Source organism: Chlamydotis macqueenii, chromosome 18 (assembly GCF_036417535.1).
Source record: "Chlamydotis macqueenii isolate bChlMac1 chromosome 18, bChlMac1.mat, whole genome shotgun sequence".
Lineage (NCBI taxonomy): Eukaryota > Metazoa > Chordata > Aves > Otidiformes > Otididae > Chlamydotis > Chlamydotis macqueenii.
Window position 1 is genome coordinate 7,904,999 of NC_141573.1, and position 23,896 is coordinate 7,928,894.

The 23,896-nt window shown below is 43.1% G+C and overlaps 2 protein-coding genes across 2 annotated transcripts in view; both read right to left on the reverse strand.

The window, feature by feature from the left end:
- LOC104476946 (uncharacterized) overlaps positions 1 to 23,896 on the reverse strand; it is a 125,988-nt gene that overhangs the window by 36,139 nt on the left and 65,953 nt on the right. The window contains exons 65-66 of the mRNA XM_086762646.1: positions 5,055 to 5,181; positions 4,762 to 4,880 (exon numbers count right to left, since the gene is read on the reverse strand). Of these exons, the coding sequence (XP_086618772.1) occupies positions 4,762 to 4,880; positions 5,055 to 5,181 (246 nt within the window). The remainder of the gene's footprint in view (positions 1 to 4,761; positions 4,881 to 5,054; positions 5,182 to 23,896) is intronic.
- On the reverse strand, positions 10,015 to 16,102 carry LOC104485924 (myosin heavy chain, skeletal muscle, adult). Its single transcript, XM_086762323.1, has 15 exons — positions 16,040 to 16,102; positions 15,226 to 15,468; positions 14,998 to 15,141; positions 14,748 to 14,904; positions 13,681 to 13,708; positions 13,468 to 13,582; positions 13,294 to 13,386; positions 13,100 to 13,163; positions 12,909 to 13,007; positions 12,709 to 12,812; positions 12,490 to 12,628; positions 11,636 to 11,754; positions 11,390 to 11,539; positions 10,856 to 11,026; positions 10,015 to 10,368 (listed from the first exon to the last, which is right to left on the reverse strand). The coding sequence occupies exons 2-15, from the start codon at positions 15,430 to 15,432 to the stop codon at positions 10,015 to 10,017; spliced, it is 1,944 nt and encodes a 647-aa protein (XP_086618449.1). The 5' UTR covers positions 15,433 to 15,468; positions 16,040 to 16,102.

The window sequence follows — 23,896 nt, forward strand, 5'->3', positions numbered from 1 at the left end:
TTCCCACCTACCACTGATGACCCAGAAGAGTCACACAGTCCTCATTCTCCCTTGTTTAACGTATCCAACCCAAACCAACTAAAACAGCTTCTGAACTGTTATTGCTGTTATGCCCTCTGCACAGCAGTCTCCAGTTTTAGTAGCTGAGAAAAAGTTATTTGGGCTGCAGTCTCTTATTCTTTACATTCAAAGGTTAGGGCTAAGAGCAGTAGCCCAAAGAAAGAACATGTATACTCCCCAGAGATGAGTTGATATGATATCCTCAGGGAGGAAGTACCTACCCCCTCCTGCCAGTCCCCACTATGTGAGTATAGCTTCTCTTTCTTGCTCTATGCTTCTGTGACAGCACTGTAAGGTAACTGCCCATCTCCTTCCGTAGCCATACAGCACCCCCAAAAACCCACTCTCCTCTTCCATGCACTCCGCAGTCACATATCTCATCACTTTGTCTTATGAGGAATGTTGCTTTGCAAAAGAAATTGAAACTTTTTTGCAGTTCAGCAGATGAGCTAAGCATCTCTGTTTCCTGTTCTGGCTCAGTGTCCTAGGTCTGCGCTCCTTAATATCAGGTGAAGAACTTAGAGGAGATGAGTCGGTTAGAACCCATCCATGTCCCTCTCACAAAATATATAGGATAGTAAAACCTGTCTAAACTGGCCTATGCAGGAAGGAATCTGATTCAAAAATTTATCAGTTGAGATGCTGGTTGTAACCCAGGTCTGTCAGTCTCTCCTCTTACATAAAGAAGATTGCAGGACATCTCTCAGTTTACCCTAACAGGACTATGGCCAAAAGAAAGCAATGTCAACCATACTTTCAGGATTATGTTCCTAGAGACACAAAATTTCTCATGGGTAACCATTCCTTACAAGCTTTACATGATGAATATTGTGGAGGCACACACTAAACCATTCCCATATGATTGACCTCTCTTTCCCTGCACTTGAAGTCCATCATTGTTCACCAGTTGCTATGCTATCTAAAAAACTCATAATCATTTCCCTTATGATTTGTGTTCCTCCTCAGAAAAAGGTGTTTCTTACCACTACAAGCAATACTTACAGCCTCCTCAGCTTGTCTCTTGTAGGATTTCACCTTCATTTGCAGCTTGTCCACCAGATCCTGCAGCCTGAGAATATTCTTCCGGTCTTCCTCAGACTAAAGCAGTTGGCAAACAGGAAAGACAGTGAATTGGTTTCCACAGCACGTGAATTAGCAATTCCCCCTGGGGATGGTGTCTGCAAAATCTGACTGGCTGTGAGAAAACTCTGTCAGCCCAAGGAGGCCTCCTGCCTTACCTGGTAGGTCAGCTCCTTCACCCTCCTCTCATACTTGCGCACACCCTTCACAGCTTCAGCGCTGCGCTTCTGCTCAGCATCAACCTCCCCTTCCAGTTCCCGCACCTGCAATGAGAAGACCAGCTTTGCAGCTTCCCTGCTGGCTACTTATGTGGCATGTTCATCAAGCACAAATAAAAGCCCTACGCACTCTGGCCTCCAGCTTCTGGATTTGCTTCTTGCCTCCCTTCAGAGCCAACTGCTCAGCCTCATCCAGACGGTGCTGCAGGTCCTTCACTGTCTGGTCCAGGTTCTTCTTCATCCTCTCCAGGTGGGCGCTGGTGTCCTGCTCCTTCTTCAGCTCTTCTGCCATCATGGCTGCCTGATGAGAGCAAAGGGTCAAAGCCATTTTGAGTCTGGAGACAGTTTGGGAAGAAAGCACTTTTCTTAAGCAGTGAAAGGAGTCCCCTACTCACATCTGTGATGGCCTTCTTGGCCTTCTCTTCAGCATTGCGGGCCTCCTGGATCGTATCCTCCATTTCACCCTGAATTTGGGCAATGTCTGTTTCCAGCTTCTTCTTGGTGTTGATCAAGCTGGTGTTCTGCACAAAGACAAATTGCAAGACTTGTATTCTGAGGCCTGCAATACTAAACCTACAGCTCGAACCAAGACTTTACTCCTCAAGCTCGCAATTCAAAATCTGGAATTTTTAAATGGTTGTTTACAAAGTGTGAGTGGTAGGGTCAGGTGATGGGTTCTGAGCATGCATTTCCTTGTGGACAGCAGTAGAGAGGCCATTCTGCTACTCCCTATTCTCTGGTACATAGCAGTCCTCTGTGTTTGTTAAGTGTCAACACAACTGGTTTTGGCACCACGCCCTTACCTGGGTATGGAGGAGCTGCACACGTTCAGTGGCATCCAGAAGCTCCTGCTCAGCCACTTTCCTCGACCGCTCCGTCTGCTCTAGGGCTGCCCGGAGCTCCTCAATTTCTGCTTGCAACAGGTTTGCTCTGCGCTCCACCATGGCCACCTGCTCCTTCAGGTCCTCCTGTGTCCTGAGGGCATCGTCCAAGTGTATCTGGGTATCCTGTAAAAGAGACCAGAGAAATGGCAATGTTGCAAGGCAACATTGTGTGCTTGGGAGCCCCAAAAAAATGTCAGGGAAGCCTTTTCTCTTTCTACAGCTTTGCCAAACGGACCTTGAGCACTGCCTGTGTGTTTCTCAGGTTCTTCTGTGCCTCTGCAGCCACACGATTGGCATGGCTCAGCTGGATCTCCATTTCATTCAGGTCTCCCTCCATCTTCTTCTTCAGACGCAGGGCTTCATTCCTGCTCCTGATCTCAGCGTCCAGGGTGCTCTGCATGGACTCCACAATTCTGAGGTGGTTTCTCTTCATCTGGTCTATCTCTTCATCTTTCTCTGCTAACTTCCTGTCAATCTCAGACTTCACTTGGTTGAGCTCAAGCTGGAGGCGCAGGATCTTCCCCTCTTCATGTTCTAGGGAGGCCTGGACAAGTGGACACAAACATTTGTAGCATTGATAAAGCTACTGCTAGCTTTCTAGGTAATTACAGAATATTCCAGGTAATGTCAGCTGCCTGTGCTCCCCAGCGAGAACAGAGAAGGATCAAGCAGTTTTTAGCCATATTTCCCCACTGCTCATATTTTTAGTGCAGACACCAGTGATCATGCGCATGTACCTCAGCTTCCTCGAGAGCTGCCTGGATTTCAGATTTCTCCTGTTCAATCTGTTTCTTGACTTTCTCCAGCTCATGAATTGCCTTTCCTCCCTCAGCAATCTGCTCCGTGAGGTCAGAAATCTCCTCTGTGGGAACAAAGAGCAATGGCATGCTAAGGCACAGAGCCGAATGCAAAGGGCCATGTCACACCAGGGTGACAAGCATCTTTGCCAACCTGCAGGCACACACCCATATGGAATGCTCAGCGGAGCAGATTATGAGAATGCCCTGCCAGGAGCAGAGACTTACGCTGCAAGTTCTTGTTCTCACGCTTCAGCGTTTCCAGGTGATCCAAGGACTCCTCATAGGCATTCTTCATCTTAAACAGCTCCGTGCTGAGAGAGCGAGACTCCTTCTGGGAAGCTTCCAGCTCAGCCTGCGTTTCCTCGTACTTCTGCTTCCACTCTGCCAGGATCTGAAGAGAAACAGCACCTCAGTATGGATGTGGCAATCACAAGGGGATGCTCTGCCCAGGAACCCCAAGGCTGGAGCCCAAAAGACCTTGTCAAAGTTCTTCTGCTTCTTATCCAGAGCTGCGCAGGCAGCATTTGATCGCTCCACGTCAATCATCAAGTCCTCCACTTCATTCTGCAGCCTCTGCTTTGTCTTTTCCAGGGAAGCACATTTGGCATTCACAGCTTCAACGTGTTCCTCTGCCTCCTGCAGGCGCTGTGCCAGCTTCTTCCTGGGAGATGGAAGCACAGCTCACAGTTAGCACAGAGCAGCGTGCTTTCTACAAGAGCATGCTTAACCATTTTGCAGTCTGCAGTTGCACAGAGTGAACGCCTACATTTATGCTGTTCTTAGCCCTTGTCTTTACTTAACCACTAAAACTTCTGTAGCATAAAGATTCTCACTTTCTGTTACTCTTCCCCAAAGCAAATTCATGACTTATTGTTCAGAATATCTTAATGTATATCTTCCAATATTTCTTTTGAATTTTCAGTCCCTCCTCTCATCACATCCTATCACCACGTACTTGGCCTCCTCCAGCTCCTCTGTGCGCTGAATGGCATCCGTCTCGTATTTGGTTCTCCACTGGGCCACTTCACTGTTGGCCTTGGACAGGGCACGCTGCAGCTCCCCCTTGGCTTCCTGCTCCTCCTCATACTGTTCCCGGAGCAAGTCACAGTCGTGGCGAGCAGACTGCAAGGCGTGGGCAAGGGCGTTCTTGGCCTGGGGAAACAATGGGATTGGGACAATGACTTACCTGTGAAACAATAGAATGTTAACACAGTGAAAGTTGTTGAAAAGTTTTTGAATCTGACATTTAAAGTCAGCACGCAGAAAAAAAAGATACATTCATTCCATGTTTTGAGAAGCTTCTTATTGCTTCATTCATCACGATCTAGAATGTTACCTCGCGAGAGGCGATGGGAAAACTCTAAATGACAACTATAAAGCTGGGAATTGTTGAATCCTTTTAAATACGTTCTGAAGTTTCAGCTTCCATTATGGAAAAGTAGAAAAAGAAATGCAGGTTTTTAGATATATCTCTTTTTTTTTTAAAAAGGGCCATCATTAATTGGTATAAAGACCTAAAGTTCTCCATCCATGTCTCAGTATCCAGGTTGGAGGTGATGCCCCCCTCAACTTTTCTTCCCACCCTAGAGATGGGGTGGCAAAATTGTCTATCTAGTTTAGAGAGCTCTCAAATTAAAAAAACATGGCTAACATATACTGATTTTATTTGAGAGTACGAAATATCCTGAAAGAAAATGGATTCTGAATCCAAAGTCAAACCTTTATCTCTTCCTCTAAATGTCTCTTCAGTTCCTCGATCTGTTGAGTAAATGCCTGTTTGCCTCTGGATAGCTGAGATATCAAAGCATCTTTTTCTTCAACCTGGCGTGAATATTCACCTGAGAAATTTGACAGAGACTGTAATTTAAAAAGCAATACTAAACCAAGATGTCTTTAAAGCATTGTATAGCAGCTTACAGAGTGCAGACCAATTTGAGTAAAACATCACTCTTTGTCTTGTCATTATTGGTTAAAGCTTCTTCCATTCTAGGGCGGTGTGGTGGGTACATTACCTGCTTCTGTCTGCAGACGAGCTCTTTGAGCATTGAGGTCATTGATCATGCGCTGATGCTCCTCTTCTTTTGACTTAATCTCACTGAGCTGGTCTTCCAGAGTACGACACATCTTCTCCAGGTTTGCCTAGATGTCAAATACACACAAAGGAATCAGGAAATTTTAGCAGGTTGCTCTCATAATGAAAAACAACGCACCTCTATGTGATAGCAAAATGTAATCAGGAGGTTCAAAATCCTGTATCAGGTTGTGTATCGTAGGGCAGTAACTTGACAGAAACTCTGTACCTTGGCTTTGGAGACAGAATCCATGTTACTGGCCAGGTCGTCGATCTCCATCTTCAGCTCACTCTTCTCCTTCTCCAGCTTCTGCTTCACTCGTTGCAGGTTGTCAATCTGCTCCCCAAGTTCAGCTGTGCTGTCCGCGTGCTTCTTCCGCAGAGTGGCAGCTGTGGCTTCGTGCTGCAGCGTGGCCTCTTCAAGGTCACGGCGCATCTTCTGAAATTCTGCCTCACGCTTCTTGTTCATCTCAATCTGAGCTGCAGTAGCCCCTCCTGCTTCTTCCAGTCGCTCACTGATCTCCTCCAGCTCCCGTGACAGGTCAGCCCGATGCTTCTCTGCTTTTGCCCGAGATGTCCGCTCTGCCTCAATTTCCTCCTCCAGTTCCTCAATACGAGCCTGGGGAACATTAAGGACCCTTTCACACCCATGCCCTCCTGCTACTTGACCTGAGACTGGGTGAGAGAAGGGAAGGAACAAAGACTTACCTGCAGCTCCTTGATCTTCTTCTGTAATTGCATGCCCAGAAGTTGCTCATCCTCTATTTTGCTCTGGATCTGGCTGATTTCAAAGTCTTTCCTTTGGGCAAAGCAAACTGCGTTAGAGCCCAAAGGAAAAAGACAAGTGCACCAGCCCAGCACTCAGGTGCCCCACAGCCACACTTACTTCTTCAGCTTCTCATCCAGCTGCTGCTTGTCATTTTCCAAATCCATTATGCTGTCATGGGCCAGCTTCAGGTCTCCTTCAAGTTTCCTCTTAGCTCTCTCAAGGTCCATGCGCAGTTTCTTCTCCTGTTCCAGGGACCCTTCCAGCTAAACACAACAAGACCATCAGTGCTCTGCCAGCCAGCTCTAACTCCGTACCTGCCTGTTCTTGCTGCAGGCCTGTGTGCTTACATCATCCACTTGCTGCTCCAGCTTGGTTTTGGCTTTGGTCAGAGTATTGACTTTGTCCTCTTCTGCCTGCAGGTCATCCAGTGTCTGCTGATGGGCCTCTTGGAGGGCTTTCTTCTCTTTTGTCAGCTTGGCAATGGTCTCATCCAGGGCTGCCATCTCCTCTGTGAGGTTTTTTACCTTTGAGAAGAAGGGAATAAAAGTGCAGATAAAAATTGTTGTTTAGAACTTTATATCATATAACAAAAGAGAAGTCTTTTCTGGAGTGAGAGTGACATCTTCTGCTTCATACCTTGTTTTCTGTGGCATGTTTTTCCTTCTCAACCTTGGCCAGTGTTAACTCAAGGTCGTCAATATCTTTCTTCAGCTCTGAACATTCATCCTCCAGTTTCCTCTTCTTGGCTGTCAGCTCAGCATTAATTTCTTCCTCATCCTCAGCCCTTTCAGTCACTTCTTTAACTTTGGCTTCCAGCTGGATTTTGGTTTTGATGAGCTGGTCACATCTTTCCTCAGCATCAGCCAAACTATCTGCTTCCTGGTGGGGAGACAGATTTTCTTGGCTTGTTTTCTGAATTTTTTTATGTAAGCATGTGTTAAAACATGGCCTGAAGTTGGCCTCTCCTCAAGTAACTTTAACCTTGTGGGCTTTGGGGTTTTTTTTGTTTTTTATCGGTGGTGTTTTTTGTTTGTTTTTTTTTTTTTTCTGGGATGTACAGTACATAGGTTGGGTCTCTGCAATCAATTGGCAGAGAAGCGGGGAGCAGAGAAGGAGATGTTGTCCAAATGTTCTCTTACAGTGTTTATAGTTAATAAAACTTTTGTCTGACCTCTTCTAAATTGTACCCCCCAGACCAGGGACCCCAACAAATTACACTGTAGCAGGATGGCTTTTAGTGGAAAGGAATGTTCTTTTAATAAAGATAACTTCTTAGCCAGACCTCTCAATCTTAATCATGAATAATATTACCACCACAGCATGTTATTTGTAGTGGAACTGCCATAGAATATCCAGATTAGAGATGTAAAAACTACAGTGTTCAAAAACATTGAAAACTTCTGCTTCATTATAAATTTTGTTTCTGACCTTGATTCATGCCAGTTAAGTCTAAAGCATACAAAACTCTTTCGTCTAATTAACAACCAAGGGAAAAAGAAATGCCCCTGGATGGTGTGACTTTTTCTCAAAATGGGAACTCCGTATCTATAGATTCTTAGACTAAGGAGAAATTGGAAGCTGTATTTCCCAATTACTGAGTGAATGCTTAACCACTAGTTATTAAACAAAAGGTGGATGGCTTTTCCTACACCCAAATTCACAAGAACTACTTTAACCTCTGGCTTGCGTTCATGCTACAAAATGAATTAATTGTTCTACATCCTGGTGAGATGGAAATACCCTCTGCAGGACTCACCTGCTCAGAAGGAGTTCGGGGTTCAGGTAAACTCTACTCTGAGTATTTTTTGTTGGCTATCTATATCTGCCTCCTTCCTCTAAAGGCAAGAAGAACTTGGACTTCCACTTGAAGCTCCCTGCTTCTTTGCACTGGCTGTTAGAGTGCTCACCACACCACTGCCAGACACTTGTTTCCTCAACTTCACATGCATATGATGGATAATTCATCAATTATCTGACTTTTGGTCTTCTATAGTCTGACCTTCTGCTTCATAAAGAATAGTCTGAATGTATACACTTTTTTTGAGTGATAAGTTAATGGTGATAAACTCACAGCCTGCACTTGGAGCTGCAGGTCATTTTTCTCCTGCAGCAGGGCCACCATTTTCTCCTCCAGCTCCTTCCTCTTTGCCTCAGACTTTGCAAGATCTTCCTTGGTTTTCTCAAACTCCTGTTTCATGTTGGCCATCTCCTTCTCAGATTCTGCACTCTTCAGCAAGGGCTTGATCTTGAAGAACAGCTTCATCCAGGGCCAGTGCTTCACATTCATGAATGCACGAATGTTGTACTGGATGCAGAAGATGGACTCCCTGAAGCACAATTAAAATGTACATTGAATATTTTCATTATGATGAGTGTCAACACTTTCCCCCAAGCACAGTGACTTTAACTGAAGATGAGGAATGTCTACCTCCTCTCCACCATTCTCTGGTACTCCACTCTCATCAAGTAACCCCTGCACCTGGCCTGTGTGCGGGTGATGAGCTGTGCCAGCTTCTCATCCCTCATCTCCTCCAGAAGTCCCAGCAGCCCAGCTTTGAAGAACACCTGGAGAAAGGGAATGTTGCGGCACATCACTATCAGGTAGAGCAAAGCACAGACACACAGCAAGTGAATCAAGGAGGGTTTGTACCTTGGTGTGGCCAAATTTGTACTGGGTGTGGTCCACATCGATTGACCCAAGAAGCTTCTCAGAAGCCTTCTTGCTATCAATGAACTGTCCCTCTGGGATGGCACTGGCATTAAGCACCTTGTATCTGTGAAAAGAAAAAGAGAAAAATAAGGCTACTTTTCCCCAGCCAACGCAGACCAGCTACTGAACCCCACCAGCTCATACGTAGCTGGTTTTGACACCAGAGCCCAGCCTGAACGAAGCTACGTGAATGAATCAACATTGGTGTTAAGGATGCTGAGAAGTGCAGCGCTCTTACCTCTGTTTGAAGTCAGCATAGAGAACCCTGCTGGGGAAACCTTTCCTGCAAATTCTGATGCCTTCCAGCACGCCATTACACCGCAGCTGGTGAAGAACCAGTTCATGCTCCATGGCACCTAGCAATTCAGAGCATAAATTAATACCACAGTTTCCAGTGCAGAAGGGAATGGCTGCAGCAGAGCAAGTTCTCTTTCTGCTTGAGCATCTTACCAGGTGTTTTTGTTTCATTTGGGATGATACAACGGACAAAATGGGGGTGAGTGCTCCGTAGATTGGTCATCAGTTTGTTTAGGTTCTCCTAGAGGGACCAGTTAGTAATGTGAGTTTCCTGTGTCCTATGTTTGATGCATCAAGCCCATGGTAATGACTTTATGGCTTCTCAAAAGTAGCTGGATTTGAGAAAACCTAGGTAAAGCCACAGAAGCCAAACATTTCTTCTATTTTAAGATATTGAACACCATTTTTTAAGACTGAAATACTAGTAGGTTGCTATTTATCCAGTGGAAACTAATATACAATTTCACACTTTCATACAAAGTAACTAACTTCTAGTTTTTTCATGTTCTGCCTTCTAAAGTCAACCTACTTAAGTTTAAAAAAAAAAAAAGTGGATTTTTTTCAAAGATAAATATCTCCTTGGAGACTGCTTATAAGGAGACTGTCAATTCCCCAACCTCAGAGAAATGCAAGAGTACTAAAAATATAGTTCTAGTCTGACCCAAAGACGTAAAAAATATAAACATCTGAATAATGTCTTCTCCAAACAAACAAACAAACAAAAAAACCCACTAGATTTTCATTATCTTTGAAGACTGAATGTTTGGGGTTTTTTTAATACAACATATTAGCAATATTGAAACTGATCCTGGAAAACCTGATGTGGAATTTCCAAAGAATTTTACCACTGTTACAGTAAAGCAAAATAACCCTTTCAAACTTAATATTAGCTCACCTCCTTTCTTCATATTACAAAGAGACAACAAATGCACTACTGTACCCGGAAAAGAGCTGAGACAGTCTGGAAAGAAGAACCCTTCTTCTTGCCACCCTTTTTGCCACCACCTCCAGCCTCTGCAAACAGAAGAAAAGAAAAAAAAGTATTAAAATATGAATGTTGCTTATTGGAGACTACAGAACACAAAAAAACTCTAAATGTTTAGTGTTTACTGCTTTAATTCTGTGTCAACATTGTTCTACACTGAAAATACAATTTTCACAGAGCTGACCTGCATCTGCTCCACCATAGTTGGCAAAGAGCAAGGCCAGTGTCTTCACAGATGATTTCTGATACAGCCCAATGACAGTTTCATTCAGGGGGTCCTTGTTCTTCTCCAGCCAGCCAGAGATGTTGTAGTCCACTGTGCCAGCATAGTGCACCAGGGAGAAGTGGGCCTCAGCCTTGCCTTTGGCAGGCTTGGGCTTCTGGAAGTTTGCGGACTTGCCCAGATGCTGGTCATAGAGCTTGTTCTTGAAAGAGGTGTCAGTTGCCTTGGGGAACATGCACTCCTCTTCCAGGATGGAGAAGATGCCCATGGGCTGGAAGATAGTACAACAGACGAGAGGGAGAAACAGATTACAAAGGAGACATTCCTTGGCTGGAAAGTTGCTAGAGTCAGAAGATAAAGCTGTGCCTATCCATTTCATGACAATGAGTCAGAGAAAATTAACCAAGGTTCAAGTTTTTCCAGTGTTACTGTTTCACTGAACTTACGTAAATGCATTTGCTGATGAAAAAATTCAATACAACATCATGAAATACTATCTTCTCCATAAAACTTCTTTACTGATAGGTACTTACAGAACACTATAGTCTCTTATATAACTTCAGTTTGTAATCTGGAAATTAATATTCTCACCAAAAGTCTTGATATCCGAGTATGATCTCCAAAAACACTTCCACTCTGTTGTGACTTTCACAGGGTATGTATTAGAAAAAGCCAGAAAATTCTCACATGCTTCTTAAGTATGTCTCTTGATGAGTATGGAAGATCCAACATATAATACACCTGAATAGGAAGGATACCTTCTCAATGAGCTCAATGCAGGCAGCCAGGTCCATCCCAAAGTCAATGAATGTCCATTCAATTCCTTCCTTCTTGTACTCCTCCTGCTCCAGCACGAACATGTGGTGGTTGAAGAACTGTTGCAGTTTCTCATTGGTGAAGTTGATGCACAGCTGCTCAAAGCTGTTGAACTGCCAGACATGAAAAGAGATGCAACATTTTCAAGGCTCAGCAATAATAGCAAGGTGTTTTCTTGTCCAATGCTAATTAATCATGGTGATACTTTAAATACAAGGCCTCTTCCTGTGCAATTTTACTGTGCTATCTCTCTAGGACAGGCTTTGCATTTAAAAAAGAGAGAATGTTTCAAATTCAATGTAATTAGGAGATTAGTTTTCTATTACTATTTTTTTTTTCAGGATTAAAAAAGGTGATTCCAAAAGCCCTGCAAATATGTCTAGGAAGATACTAACTTCTATTAAAAATGTGTGTTGAAATTCCCTTTACTTTTAATTGTCCTTCTATAAAAACGCTGGGAAAACTGTGTTCCTTACATCAAAGATCTCAAAGCCAGCAATGTCCAGGACACCAATGAAGTACTGTCTGGGCTGCTTGGTATCCAGCTGTTGGTTGATGCGAACGACCATCCACAGGAACATCTTCTCATAGACAGCTTTTGCCAGGGCACCAACTGCATTGTTCACCTAAAGCAAGGAAAAAGGTTTGGAGGTTACTATACACAGCAGAGGAGGATGAACAGGAACCATCAAAGCATGTTCCAGGTTACCACTTTTTCCTACCTGCTGCACCGTTTGACCCTTGGTCACATATTCATTCCCGACCTTAACTCGAGGGTAGCACAGGGCCTTGAGCAGATCTGCTGAGTTCAGACCCATCAGGTAGGCAGCCTTGTCAGCCACTAAACAACAGAAGTGAGTGAGAAAGAAATAAATATCGGGCAATTCCTAAAATTTGGTCCTTGACAGACTGTCTCAAAAGTAACAGTAGTGTTCACTGTTACAGGGTTGCACAAAAATATCCGAGTCAAAGCTACAAAGCTAATTTCTTTGTTGTCTTCAGGATTTAGAGTCTACAACGCTTTCTGAGCCTTGTTTTCTACAAATGTTCTTCAAGAAAACTCATTGCTTTCATCTTTTTTCAGGCATGACTATGTGACTTCACACTTTCTTTTTAGTTGTACAGCAAGAGGATTCATGGATTCATCCCTGGAGGCATGGATTGTACTTCCTGCCATGACAGAGACTATTTAAATACACATCTCACATCAGAGTTCCCTCCAATAGGTGAGGATGAATAGGAGCACAGTTTCCTATCCTGTTACAGCTGAACCACTTCACTGCTCCACAATATAGCAGAGATTGCAAGGTATATTCCAACAAAAGTATCACTAATAATGTTAAAGGAATAGACATCCACACCTCCTGGCTTCCTGGAAATGTACAGCAGATCTCTTATTAAGTAGTCACCAAATAAAATTACAGGTATCATTAGATGAGATATATGTCTCAACTGTCATCTACTCATTGAACAATTTTTTTTAGTTTACTCTTTTGCATATTTAAAGCCTGAAATCTACCCTTCTTTTGGTGAAAAGAAAAATCTCTTTTGGAAAGGTTGCTGAATCTGCTGATACCTTCTGTGCCATCGGGCTCTGCCTGCTCCTCTCGTTGTTTCTGCTTGAACTTCAAGTTCCCATAGTGCATGACAGCCCCTGTCAGCTTGTAGATGGCAGTCTTTTCATCAGCAGTGAAGCCCAGGATGTCAATGGCACTCTGGCAAGAGAAATAGTAAAGTAAATGAATATGTACCAGGGCTCCTACCCATCAGATGACCTGTTTCGTAAGTTACTTACATCTGTAGCCATCAGCTCCTCCTGGTCATCAATACTGGGAACAGTGATTTCACCTTGACTCACAAAGTGGAAATCATAAGGATTGGTGGTAATGAGGAGCATGTCTGAAAGGGAAAAGCAAAGCTTGCTTTAGCTTTCCAGATGACATAATGAGCTATTGCTCAGTGACCTTCTTTCAAAAAAGTTAGTGAGCTTCCTACCAATGAGCTCTGGCTTCTTGTTGGAGGTGATCTGATAAAATATGTGGTAGCTTCTTTCTGCCTTGAGCTGGAAAGTGACTCTGGACTTCTCCAGCAGATCTGGCAAGGAAGGTAGAAAGAGTTAGGTGCAGGAACGCACATGGAGGTGGGAATTTGGGAAGGAACGGGATCAGGCCAGGGGAGTCTCTTACAAGTTTCAATGTCAGCAGAAGCCAGTTTGCCTGTGGCTCCAAAGTGGATTCTGATGAATTTGCCCTGTTAAGGAGCAGAAGCAATATTTCAGCCTGGATGGGTTCTTCTGACATCCCCTTTATGTGGAATACTGCTCTGGCCATCACTTGTTGCGTAATGAGAGGGAGAGACTTTGTCTAAAGCAACAACTTACAAAGCGTGAGGAGTTGTCGTTCCTCACGGTCTTGGCATTTCCAAAGGCCTCCAGCAGTGGGTTGGCGCTGATGATTTGATCCTCAAGCGTTCCCTGCAGGACAATAATTATTCAGTTACAGTGTTTAGTTCACATGGCAATTACATGCTGAGCCTTCAGTCTGTTCTGACTCACCTGCATTTTGCCTGACTGCTGTTCTTCCTTCTTCTTCTCCCCGCTCGCTGCAATTGTTGCAAAGTACTGGATGACACGCTTTGTGTTCACAGTCTTCCCTGCCCCGGATTCTCCGCTGTCAAACCAAAGAGAGAAGCAGAGAGCGCGTGGTCAGGCAGGAGGTCCCTTGGCACCTGGCAGCCCCACAGAGACCCGAGCAGGGAGTGTACATACGTGATCAGGATCGACTGGTTCTCACGATCTGTGACAAGAGAGAGATAAAATAGCTTTTCCTAGTGCTTATGACCAACAAAGAACTCAAAAATTAGGAGAAAAATAAGAACTGAAGCTTCCAAAGGATGCAGTGAAAAGCCCTAGGAATTTAGTGGGTACTTTTGATGGTCCAGGCAGTATCTTCAGTATTATCAACTGGGTCAGTAAAGACATCTCTTCAGAGTTAGCTTTTGTAGTCTTGTGCCTTTCAAGATACTCTTCTCATCAGGCTACTTATTTCTCTTTTATTATGCAAGTACATTTATTGAAAATATTGAAGTTGGACTTAGACAGCATGTAAATTATTCTGAAGCTGAAATTTTCCTGAGTAACCATATGGAAATTTGGAGGTGTCATGAACAACAGAAACATCTGAGCAACTTCTTTCACTATTTTTTCCTCTTTTTTTTTTTTTTTTTTTACCACTATATAAACAGATACTGTGTATTCCTGAGGTCATATATAGATAAGGTTAATTTTTCATTTTTCTATTCTGAATCTGTTTTTCCATTTGTAACAAAAGAACAGGAAAAGAAGATCTAAAATCCTGCTCATCTTTGATTTCAATGCACACATACAGAAGAGAAAATAAGAGGTGGAAGGAAGAGGAGAAAGCAGAAAGAACTTTTTTTAAATAATTCAATTGAATTGCTAACAGCTTTATTTTTTCCTTGACATTGTTTTCTGAGGTTTATTTTTCACTATAAGGTGCAATTCATTTACAGTTGCATAGGTCAGTATAGGGATTATATAGATCATTAAAGGCCGTATGTACTTCAGACCATTTGGTCATCATTTCCATAATGAATGCCATTTGTAAAATAATCAAGTGAAGCTTACGCACCTGTTCAATGCAGAGATACTCTGTTTTACTTGCTAGCACTGATACTTGCAAATTTGAATTGACTATATAAACCTCGTACACATACAACATCTTAAATGTTGCGGTATATTTCCAGAGAATACTCTCCATTTCCCTCTACAGATAGCTCATTGCAAGAGAAGTTTGAAGGAAATCAAGCACTCACCAGTCAGCATGAACTGATAGGCGTTGTCAGAGATGGAGAAGATGTGTGGAGGGGCCTCCTGGCGCTTCTTGCCTCGGTAGGCCAACACCACCTCCGGGTTGTACACCGGCAGCCACTTGTAGGGGTTGACGGTGACGCAGAAGAGACCCGAGTAGGTCTGCGAGGAAGGGAGACAGCACGTTGGCTTCCACTTAGCCCAGCAGAGCAGTTCCTCCCAGCTACCCAAGGGAAGAGTGCTGCTGGTACTTACGTAGATCATCCAGGCTGCATAACGCTCTTTGAGGTTGTACAGCACAGCGGGTTCGTGGAGGTGGGTCATCATGGCCATGTCCTCGATTTTATCGTACTTAGGAGGGTTCATAGGAAAGACCTGATCTTCCTTCACGGTCAGGGTCTGCCAAGGAAATGAAAGATCCATGTGTGTCATAAAAGCTCAGAGTGAGAATCAAATGCTGATCTGAAGCTTGAATTTGCTTACCTCTCCACCTTCAGTTTTCACAGTGACCTTCCCTCCTTCTTTGCTCTGGATTGTCCCTTTCACAAAAGATTCTTTAGGATGGGCCACAAAGACGGATGACTTGGCATCGAAAGGCTTGTTCTGGGCCTCTATTCTCTCCTTTTCTGACTTTCGGAGGTAAGGAGCTGCCTCCCCAAAGACGGCCATCTCAGAGTCTGAAGAGGCCATGTCTGCACTTTATTGAAAGCACGTCAACAGAGGTGTCTGGTGGGGAAAAAAAAAGGTTGTGTATCACTAAGAAGAATATTATCTATATCATTGAGAAAACTCCTTGCTCTTTAGCTAATAAATTACTAGCTAGTCTTCCAGAATATCCCTCAGAAGCAACCACTGAAATACACTTTGACTGGAATTTAAAAGTACTTAAGTCCCACTCAAGAGTGTGGGACTTGGACTTCTGAAATACACAGGCATGTAACAGTAAATAGAACATCTTCTGAATATTGACTACAGTTTGGTAACTCATCTTGACAAATTCTGACCAGATTTGAGGTCTTCACATAAAAAAAAAACCTACAGCCAGAGAAAATCACTCTTTATTTTGGTCCTTAATTATGAGTGATGAATCTTCAAGAGAGTAATTTCTTGTCAAGAGTATTAATTTGTGTGCTAATAATTAAAAATTACTTCACTTTTAAAATCTGCCCCATTTTCAACAGTCTAATCTAAGCAAATTTGGCAGAAATATAAGAAAAATTATGAAAAGAAGTCATGCAGCTGTATCAAAGTGCTGTCTTTAGACTGTGATGTAGGAGTGCATTATTTAGGGTGTTACCTTTGGAAAAAGCCTCGTATCCTGGAAAATGTCCAACCTTGTAAAATAAGAATAGCAGTTGTTTCTTATTGCTGCATGGAATTCCAGAGACAAATTATAGATTGAAGACACAGACACGCATTGAAATTATACTGAAAATTTTTGTTCACATGGGCACTGCCTCATAGAAATGGTTGCCAGAGGCAGGAGAAATGGAATGGGATATTTCAAGGACATTGTCCTCTTTCCTCAGGCTCACAAAGTGCATGCGCTTACCTTGAAGCCTTCCGTGGAGACAGGCCAGACTTGTCCCTGGGAGATTTTATAGTGTCTTGTCTGCAGATGCTGCAGATGCTCCCCCTTTCTTCGGTCAAAACATTTCTGGCAAACCTTCTTTGGCAAAACATTGTCTGGCAAACTAAGGGCATAATTGTCATTTGATTTGAATGATATAATTAGAACATTTTTATATCTTACTAACTACGTGAATACATCTATAAATAATTTGTCAAGAGTGTTAAGGAGAGAATCTAGACCACTCAAGGCACTTAGAGAATTTGGATGCAGGGACTTATGGTTCCTATTGCTGGCTTTCTCAGTGACTTGCTGCTTGACCCATGGTAGTTTCCTTGGTATGTTTATAACACAACTTTTCAGTCATGCAATGGGGATGATAATGTCTATGATGCTTTAGGAACACATGCATTGAAGGGAACAGGAACACTATGTCAAAAACCAGCAAATAATTGCTGTTAAGACCCACTTTTCTGCTGTGTTTTTCTAAAAATCAGCAAGTCAAAATGTATTACAGCTGAGGTTTCTATAGGGGACACTCAATAGCTGAAAGAGTTGGAAATACAGTGAGTTGGAAGCCTGAACCCAAGTAATCAGAGATTCTACTTTGAAATTAAGCTCTTGAATAGATTCCTGAGCCTACTTTTGAGGTTGTGACTTGTGCATGCATAGATAATATCTGTTTCAGTGCATATTTCATGCAAAAAGTGAAACTCTGCTACCTTACTGTTCACTCTCTTACATATTTTACTTGCATGTGACATAGCTTGCTCCTATTATTGTCTGCATAAATAACCAGTCCCTTCTGTCAAATCTGAAGTTCCAGAGGCTCCCATAGCCCCTCCCTACTTACAATTCCCCAGAGCAACAAGTCTTACCCTACCATGCTTGTAAACAAAATCACTCATATCACCTCAGCATATAGTTCCAGATACTATGCATTCTGATAAGTCCTCAGTCTAGCACTGCTGTGCCATCAAAATGTGCATATTTACGCATTCACGGTCCCAGAAAAATCTGACAACACCGTACTGCCTGTACCAGTGCAAGAGTGGTAGCAGGTAGCCTTGTGTAATGCTGATGGTATGGGAAAACAAGATTTGCTGGTAGTCCAAGAGAGTAAATGATCAGGTTTTATGAAAGGGTGTAATCCCTTGAACTTCTTCAGATCCTCCAGATCTCAATACAGTCTTCTTCCAGTCATTTGCATTTAAATCATTAAAATATCTCAGTGAATAACACAGGAAAAAGATCAGAAAAACAATGTCTGGAGTCCAGTGTAATATACAACATTAAACGATGCCCTGTGCTCTAGCTAATTCCAAGAATCCTCTGGCACTGCAGCACCCACATTTTGGGCCCCAGACTGGAATCTAAACCCAGAGCTCACCACACAAGTTATGGGGACAGCTGAATATCTCAGAATGTTTTCACATAGATTAGGAAGAAGAGCTGCCCATTACGAGAAGACCAGTGCGGTAATTTTGAATTCTCGTCCTGTGCAATATAGTAACGTGAAGGGCATTTAATATCTGATTTGATCACACAACCTTCACAAAATAATTCTTCATACAGGAATAGAGGCCTGCCAAGTTTCCCTATATGTTCAGCTGCCACTCACAGATCCCTGAACAATGATGAGGCATCCAGTTATTGGGAACATATCCTGACAATGGCCTTGTCTTCCTCCTTGGTTTAACAGTAGGCTCATAGCAAACAGATTGCACTTGAGAGGTGGAAATTGTGAAGCTGAATTCCTTCCAGCTCCTGCACTGAAGTCAGTCTTGTGTTAATATTTCTGCATGCTCATGCTGTTCAGGGAATTCAGATCCCTTAAGTTTCCTGCTTCAGGCCCTTCACCAAGCCTCTCCTCATTCCTTAACAGCTGTGTTTGTGTTTTAGTTCATCAAGGAGTTTGCTGCTTAGCTAAGATGAAATTCCCAGTCTTCCTGCAGAACAAGGTAGTTAGTTCCTGAGGTCTCAATAATTTTGCTTTAAACTCAAACCATCTCTCCTGATCAGTCTTTTCTTTCATAGCTGCTGCCAAGGGTGTTCTCACTTTGAGTTCTCTGAATACGATGAATTCCAATCTTACGAATTCTAGAGTGCTAATTCTGTTGCTTACCTCCCCAGCTTTCCACGAGATACTTCAGTCAACATGTGGTCGCTGCAGCCTGAGCTGCCATCTGCGTTCATATTTATCACTAGTTCATCCCTGCTTCCAGTACTCAACATTGCTTGTCCAGTATTTACATTGGGATGTCATTAGCACAGTCTAAGAATTCTGGCATAGCTGCCCTCTCAGTAGATGTCCACATGTCTGAAATGCTCCCTAAGGCAGAGGAGACTTCTGCCTTTCTACTAGTTGTAGAAATCTAGAAATCCTCCTCCACTTTCTCTTTGTTGGGTGGCGTATCACAACGTCCCTCATTTTCCTCCTGTCTCTGATGGGATGTCTACAGTTTCACACTGGAGCTTTGCATAATTAAGGAGCACTTTAAAATAAGGCATAAATCCTCCTCATCTTGCCTGTCTATTCTTCCTAGACAGTTCGTACCCTCCCATGACCATGTTCCACTGCACATTGTCTCGCCGTATCTCCATGATTCTGACTGTGTTCCCCTTCTCCCTCGCAAAATTCCTACATTTGCAGCCATTCTTCTGTCACTTCTGTGCTTAAGTCCTCTTCCCACGATGAAGCTGATTTCACACCCTTGTCATCAGGTTAGTAGTCTCATTGCAAAGACCTAGCTCCTTCTTAGTCCTCAAATATAGATGTACAAAAATCTAGAGGAATTCAATGATGAAGTTGCTAAGCTTCCAAACATGGTGTGGAAGCTCCTACTTAAAAATGCACTGGGATATCATAGGACTGCCAGATGACTAATGTAATCCCATGGTATTAAAAGGGGAAATCAAGGGAACTACAGTGCAGTAAGGTTGACGGCTATACTGGAGAAATCAGTAGAAATCATAATATAGAACAAAATAAATGGACACAGGAAAAAGTTACAGTCTTTCTTCAGTATTTGTAAAAGGAAGGCTTACTTTGCAAACCTGCTTCCTTCTTTGAAGACCAGATAAAGCACATAGATTTAACTATCAAGACTGCATCTGTAAAGCTTAATTAATCTGCTGCTGAGTGCAATTTCTGGTATCGGGCAAAATGGTGCAAGATGCCTTGCAGCAAGCCATTGGTGCTTGTGACCACAAGAATTGTCTGGCTGCATCAGCACTGCATAACCCTTGGCTTGGGTCTCTGCTGGTTGGCAAACGCCTGTTTTCCCTTTCGCACAACTAAATAAAGCATGAAGTGTAGCTTCTGCCCTGAACTTTTTAATAAGTGATATTAAATGATGGTATGGAGAGAAAATTGTGAAATGCAGCACTGGCATCTGCGTGCATGCTGTTCACAAAGATGGTGCATTATTTGTCAGAGCAGTTTTCAAAGGGAAAACCCCTTACCCTTTGGACTAGATTTGGAGGGTCTGGAAACTGAGAAGGAAAATGTGAGAAAATAGATAGAAAAAGCCTAGGAATCCAACATGGGAAGACCAGGGGAAGTTTCAGGAGAAAACAAGACCTAAACTTTTACCCTTTTCTCCAGATGTTCTTTCTGGAAGATGAAGATTATATTAATTCATATTTGCAGGCAAACTAACTTTAAGAATTTTCTTCCACAGATTTAAAATCCTAGTCATATGGACACTCAGATAGGTATCTTGTAAAAAGCTCTGGGATACACAGCATCTGCTTTGGATTCCTTTTAATTCAGAGATTATCAGCCCCACCCCAAGTGATAAATTTCTGTGACATGGCCTATTGCGCATTCCAGATTCTTACGAAGGAGTAGTCTGTAATTGGAATTACCAGATCCAGACTCTATATAGATTTTGCTCCACAGTTCTCAGTGAGTTAGGCCACAGAAAATTGGCCAGTTTCCTCTGTCCAAGCATGGGGCAACTGAGACGACACCTGTCCTTGGGAAGTGGGATCTACTGAAAGAGGCAGCAGTGTCTTGCGGCAAAACAAATAAATAGATCCTGCCAACCGTTGACTTTCTGCCACTTCTGTTTCCATCTCTACAGGGCCTGGAGTGCACTGGGACTAGAAGCAAACCACAACACAGTCAGAAGAGATTGAATTAGAGAAATCCCTGGACACAGATGGTCCTGCACAGACATACGGTGTGGACAAAAGTGCTCTAGTGGTGACATCCAGTCATGCTGAAAACAGATCCCATCCCACTTTCTGTAAGTCTTTGTGCGGGGAGTGAGAGAGAGACTGCGTAGTCTGGTCCCTGTCGGGGCTGAACTACGCCACCCATCAACGTGATTTCCCTTCCCTTGTGTTCAGTGAGCATGAGCTGGGGAGAAAGAGGGCCACTCATGACCACAAATGAAGTGTGAAAGTGGAGCAATGTCAAAGGCTCTTGAGTTTGTGTTTCTGGTGCACAGCATGAATTTCATGGTCTTCTCACCCACAAGTGACCTGTCAGCCTCCTCTGTGGGGACAATAACACTCATTTTAAAAAGAGATCCCTTTGTCATCTCCCCCTCTACTATTGAGCCTCAGGAGGCTGGAGAGAGCTGAGAGCTGCTCAGCTTCTGTTCAGGTAAGAAATCTGCTCTTGAGGACCAATGCTTTCCCTATGATTCTCCACATGAGAGGCCAAATCTATCACAAGAGAAACACAAATGCCAGCAGCCACAAGTCCCTTCTGGAAATGCAGGTGGCTGCCTTCTGCACCATGGCAGACTCTCGAGGTATGGCTCCAGCTTGGCCAAATACTGCCTTTATGAAATGCAAAGACATGAAAGGTCTGTATAGCTACAGCGCAATGAGGTGACACCTTTTGCAGTGCTACACCCAGCCTGTCCCAGCCCCACACAGCTGGATGAGTGTTTTTCTCAGCCAAGTATCTGCACTTCCAAGGGATAGTATGCCACAAGCTTGCTCAGCAGCTTCTGCTATATCTTATCATTAGCATCAGATCCAAGAAGGAAGGTTGAAGAGATCTACAGAATCAAAGTAACTGTCCCACAGGCAAGAAACCACCCAAGGGTCCTCCAGTATCTCACAGATGATTCCTAGGTGTTCCTGCAGCCCTTAGGTTGTCATTGCCCGCAGCACCTTGCAGCTCCTGTGCTACCTTGCCAAGGAGATTTCAAGGAGAACTGTTTCAGGAAATCGATCTTATTATTAGCTTTGCACCATGAAACAAGACGTGGAGCAGCTGACAATACATTCTCACTCCATTAACATGTGGAGATTGAGCACTTGTCAACCAATTTTTGTAAGAATTGCAGTTGCCTCTTCTGCAGCATCTGAACTGCGAGGAAACCCAAGGATTCTGGAGTCCACACATGGACTGATAAGTTGGGTTGTCAGGCAAGATCTTGAATGCCCTAGTACCAACTAGAGTAGATTGTCTGCCTCACAGGATGTATGGCATTCTGGAATTTGGGTCTAGCTTTTTGGTATCACGCTCCTGCTCTTTCTAAGCATCCTTGCCTTGTCTCTGAGCTCTTGGTCCTTTACCAGTACGTAAAGATGCGTTCTGGGTGGATGCACTGTCCATAGCACTGCCTTGAAGCTTGGCCACTGCGCAGGCAGGCACACTGACCCTCTTTTGAGTTAAGTCCCGCTAATGTGTCACCGGTTGTCTACAAACACATGCAGTACACATTATTAACAGAGATAGTAGGTTAAGAAGATACAATTGAAAGGGTGCTTTGCTGAGATACATTTGTGAAAGTATGCTTTTTTTTTCCTTAAGCTGCTCTGTTATGTTTGTGCTAGGTCATTTATAGTTCTCTAGTGGGCTATGAGATCTTTGATCAGCTTTAACAGCCTTTTCTGCTAAATCATACCTCCAGCAGCATATTGAAGATTTCTTTCATCATCCTCAGAATTTTAGCTAAGAAGCTAAATATTCAAAATTTGTTACTTTTTCCATGTTGTCTACGTTGGAGCTTATGGTGAGATGAGCAGTCAGCTCTCACTTATTAGCCAGGGTGAAAGATCCAGGTGGTGAGACAGATCAGATTATTCTGATCTAAAGAAGCCACAGGGACCACTGTGCAATCTCAGTTACATCAACAAAGGATCTGTTTTGTAGAGATTACCAATGAATAACTGGATGCAGTTGACAGTGCTTGAGGTTTTTAAGTGGGTTGTTCAGAAGGAAAAAGTCTAATTCAATACATCTGCATAGACCAGATCCTGAGCAAATAACCTAAAGTGCAACCCAGGCAGGAGACTAGACCGTGATGCAGATACTTGTAAGGTATTGCAGATAGAAGGCTGATTTTTGAGCTAGAGTTTCTTGCCCTAGTTGATTGCTAATGAGGCTACTTGGTGTTTCTGCAGAGACCTCCCAATAGCTGCTCATTTCAGAGAGTACAGGCAGCAGGGAAGAAATTATTCAGCTTGAGGAGCAATTGTTGTGTTTTCTTTTCCTGCTTTTACTTCTACAGGATCTTTCTCTTTAAAATGCTGAGACATCACCTTTATCTCTTATATCTCCCCTGTGCCTGCTAAATTGTTTCGCATTATGCCTGGAATAGCGAATGGCATCCATTGCCTAAGCCCTTCTCTTACATATCAGTTAGTATTTGCAGAAATCTTTCAAAAAGGATGTTATTTAAGCATGGATTGCCTAAATTCACTCCCACTGGGAAATGAGTATTTACTATCAGCGTCCTTATAGTCTAGAAAAAAATATTTTGCTCAGTGCCTTGATTCTGCCTTAAAACCATGTATGGCAATGTGAGATCTAGCTGTGAAAAGACCACTTTTTGTTTTAATGCTTTTTCTTACCAGATTCTGTAACTCATACAGAGTGGAATAATATTCCCCTCAGAATAAAAGGCATCATTTCTATTCCGGAATCAAGGTATTAACATATAGCACTTTCTAGGTCAAAAAAAAAAAAAAAAAAACAAAACAAAACAAAGAAAAAAAAAAAACACAAGCCCCCAAACCATTATCCCAAAACAGTAGAGGCTGAGATAGTGACAGAGTCTTTCCCAGGAGATAGAAAAATCACGTGGAATAGAGCTACGCTTATGACTCTTCAAGAAAGAGTCTTAAGTTTCCTGACTTGCTCATGATTTTCCCAAAGAAAAGAACTTAAATTGCTCCTTGCAGGATTTTCAGCTTGCAAGTGCTGTTGTTGGCCATGCTGCCATTATGATAGGGGCTGCCTAGACAGATCACTTTGCTCTGTAGCCTGTGATGGACAGTCTGACAGAGAACGTCCAGCCTCTACTGTAGCAGCGTTTCTGCTGCCCTCTGCGTAAAATGAGAGCTCCCAGGAATGCTAGCACAGGACAAGCAGAAATGTCAGAACACTACTCTGTAACAAAACTGCTTATCCCTAAACTTCTGCTAGGATGTGGCTGGACACTGAGCCCAGGAGATGGTAAGAGCACATTTTCCATATTAAAAGGTTATTTATCAATTCAGGGTAGATCTGCTAAGGTGCATGCTTTCAGCGTTAGGTGCAGAATGTGCTCAGTCCATATTTTTGATGTGTCATCTGGTTAGGAAATGTGCCATTAAAGCAACATTCCTAATAAA

Coding starts and splice junctions, on each gene's coding strand:
- LOC104485924 (XM_086762323.1), bottom strand. CDS start 15,432: ATGGCCTCTTCAGACTCTGAGATGGCCGTCTTTGGGGAGGCAGCTCCT. Junction 15,142..15,225: donor TGAAAACTGAAGGTGGAGAG/GTAAGCAAATTC, acceptor TTTCCTTGGCAG/ACCCTGACCGTGAAGGAAGA. Junction 14,905..14,997: donor ATGCAGCCTGGATGATCTAC/GTAAGTACCAGC, acceptor CCTTCCTCGCAG/ACCTACTCGGGTCTCTTCTG.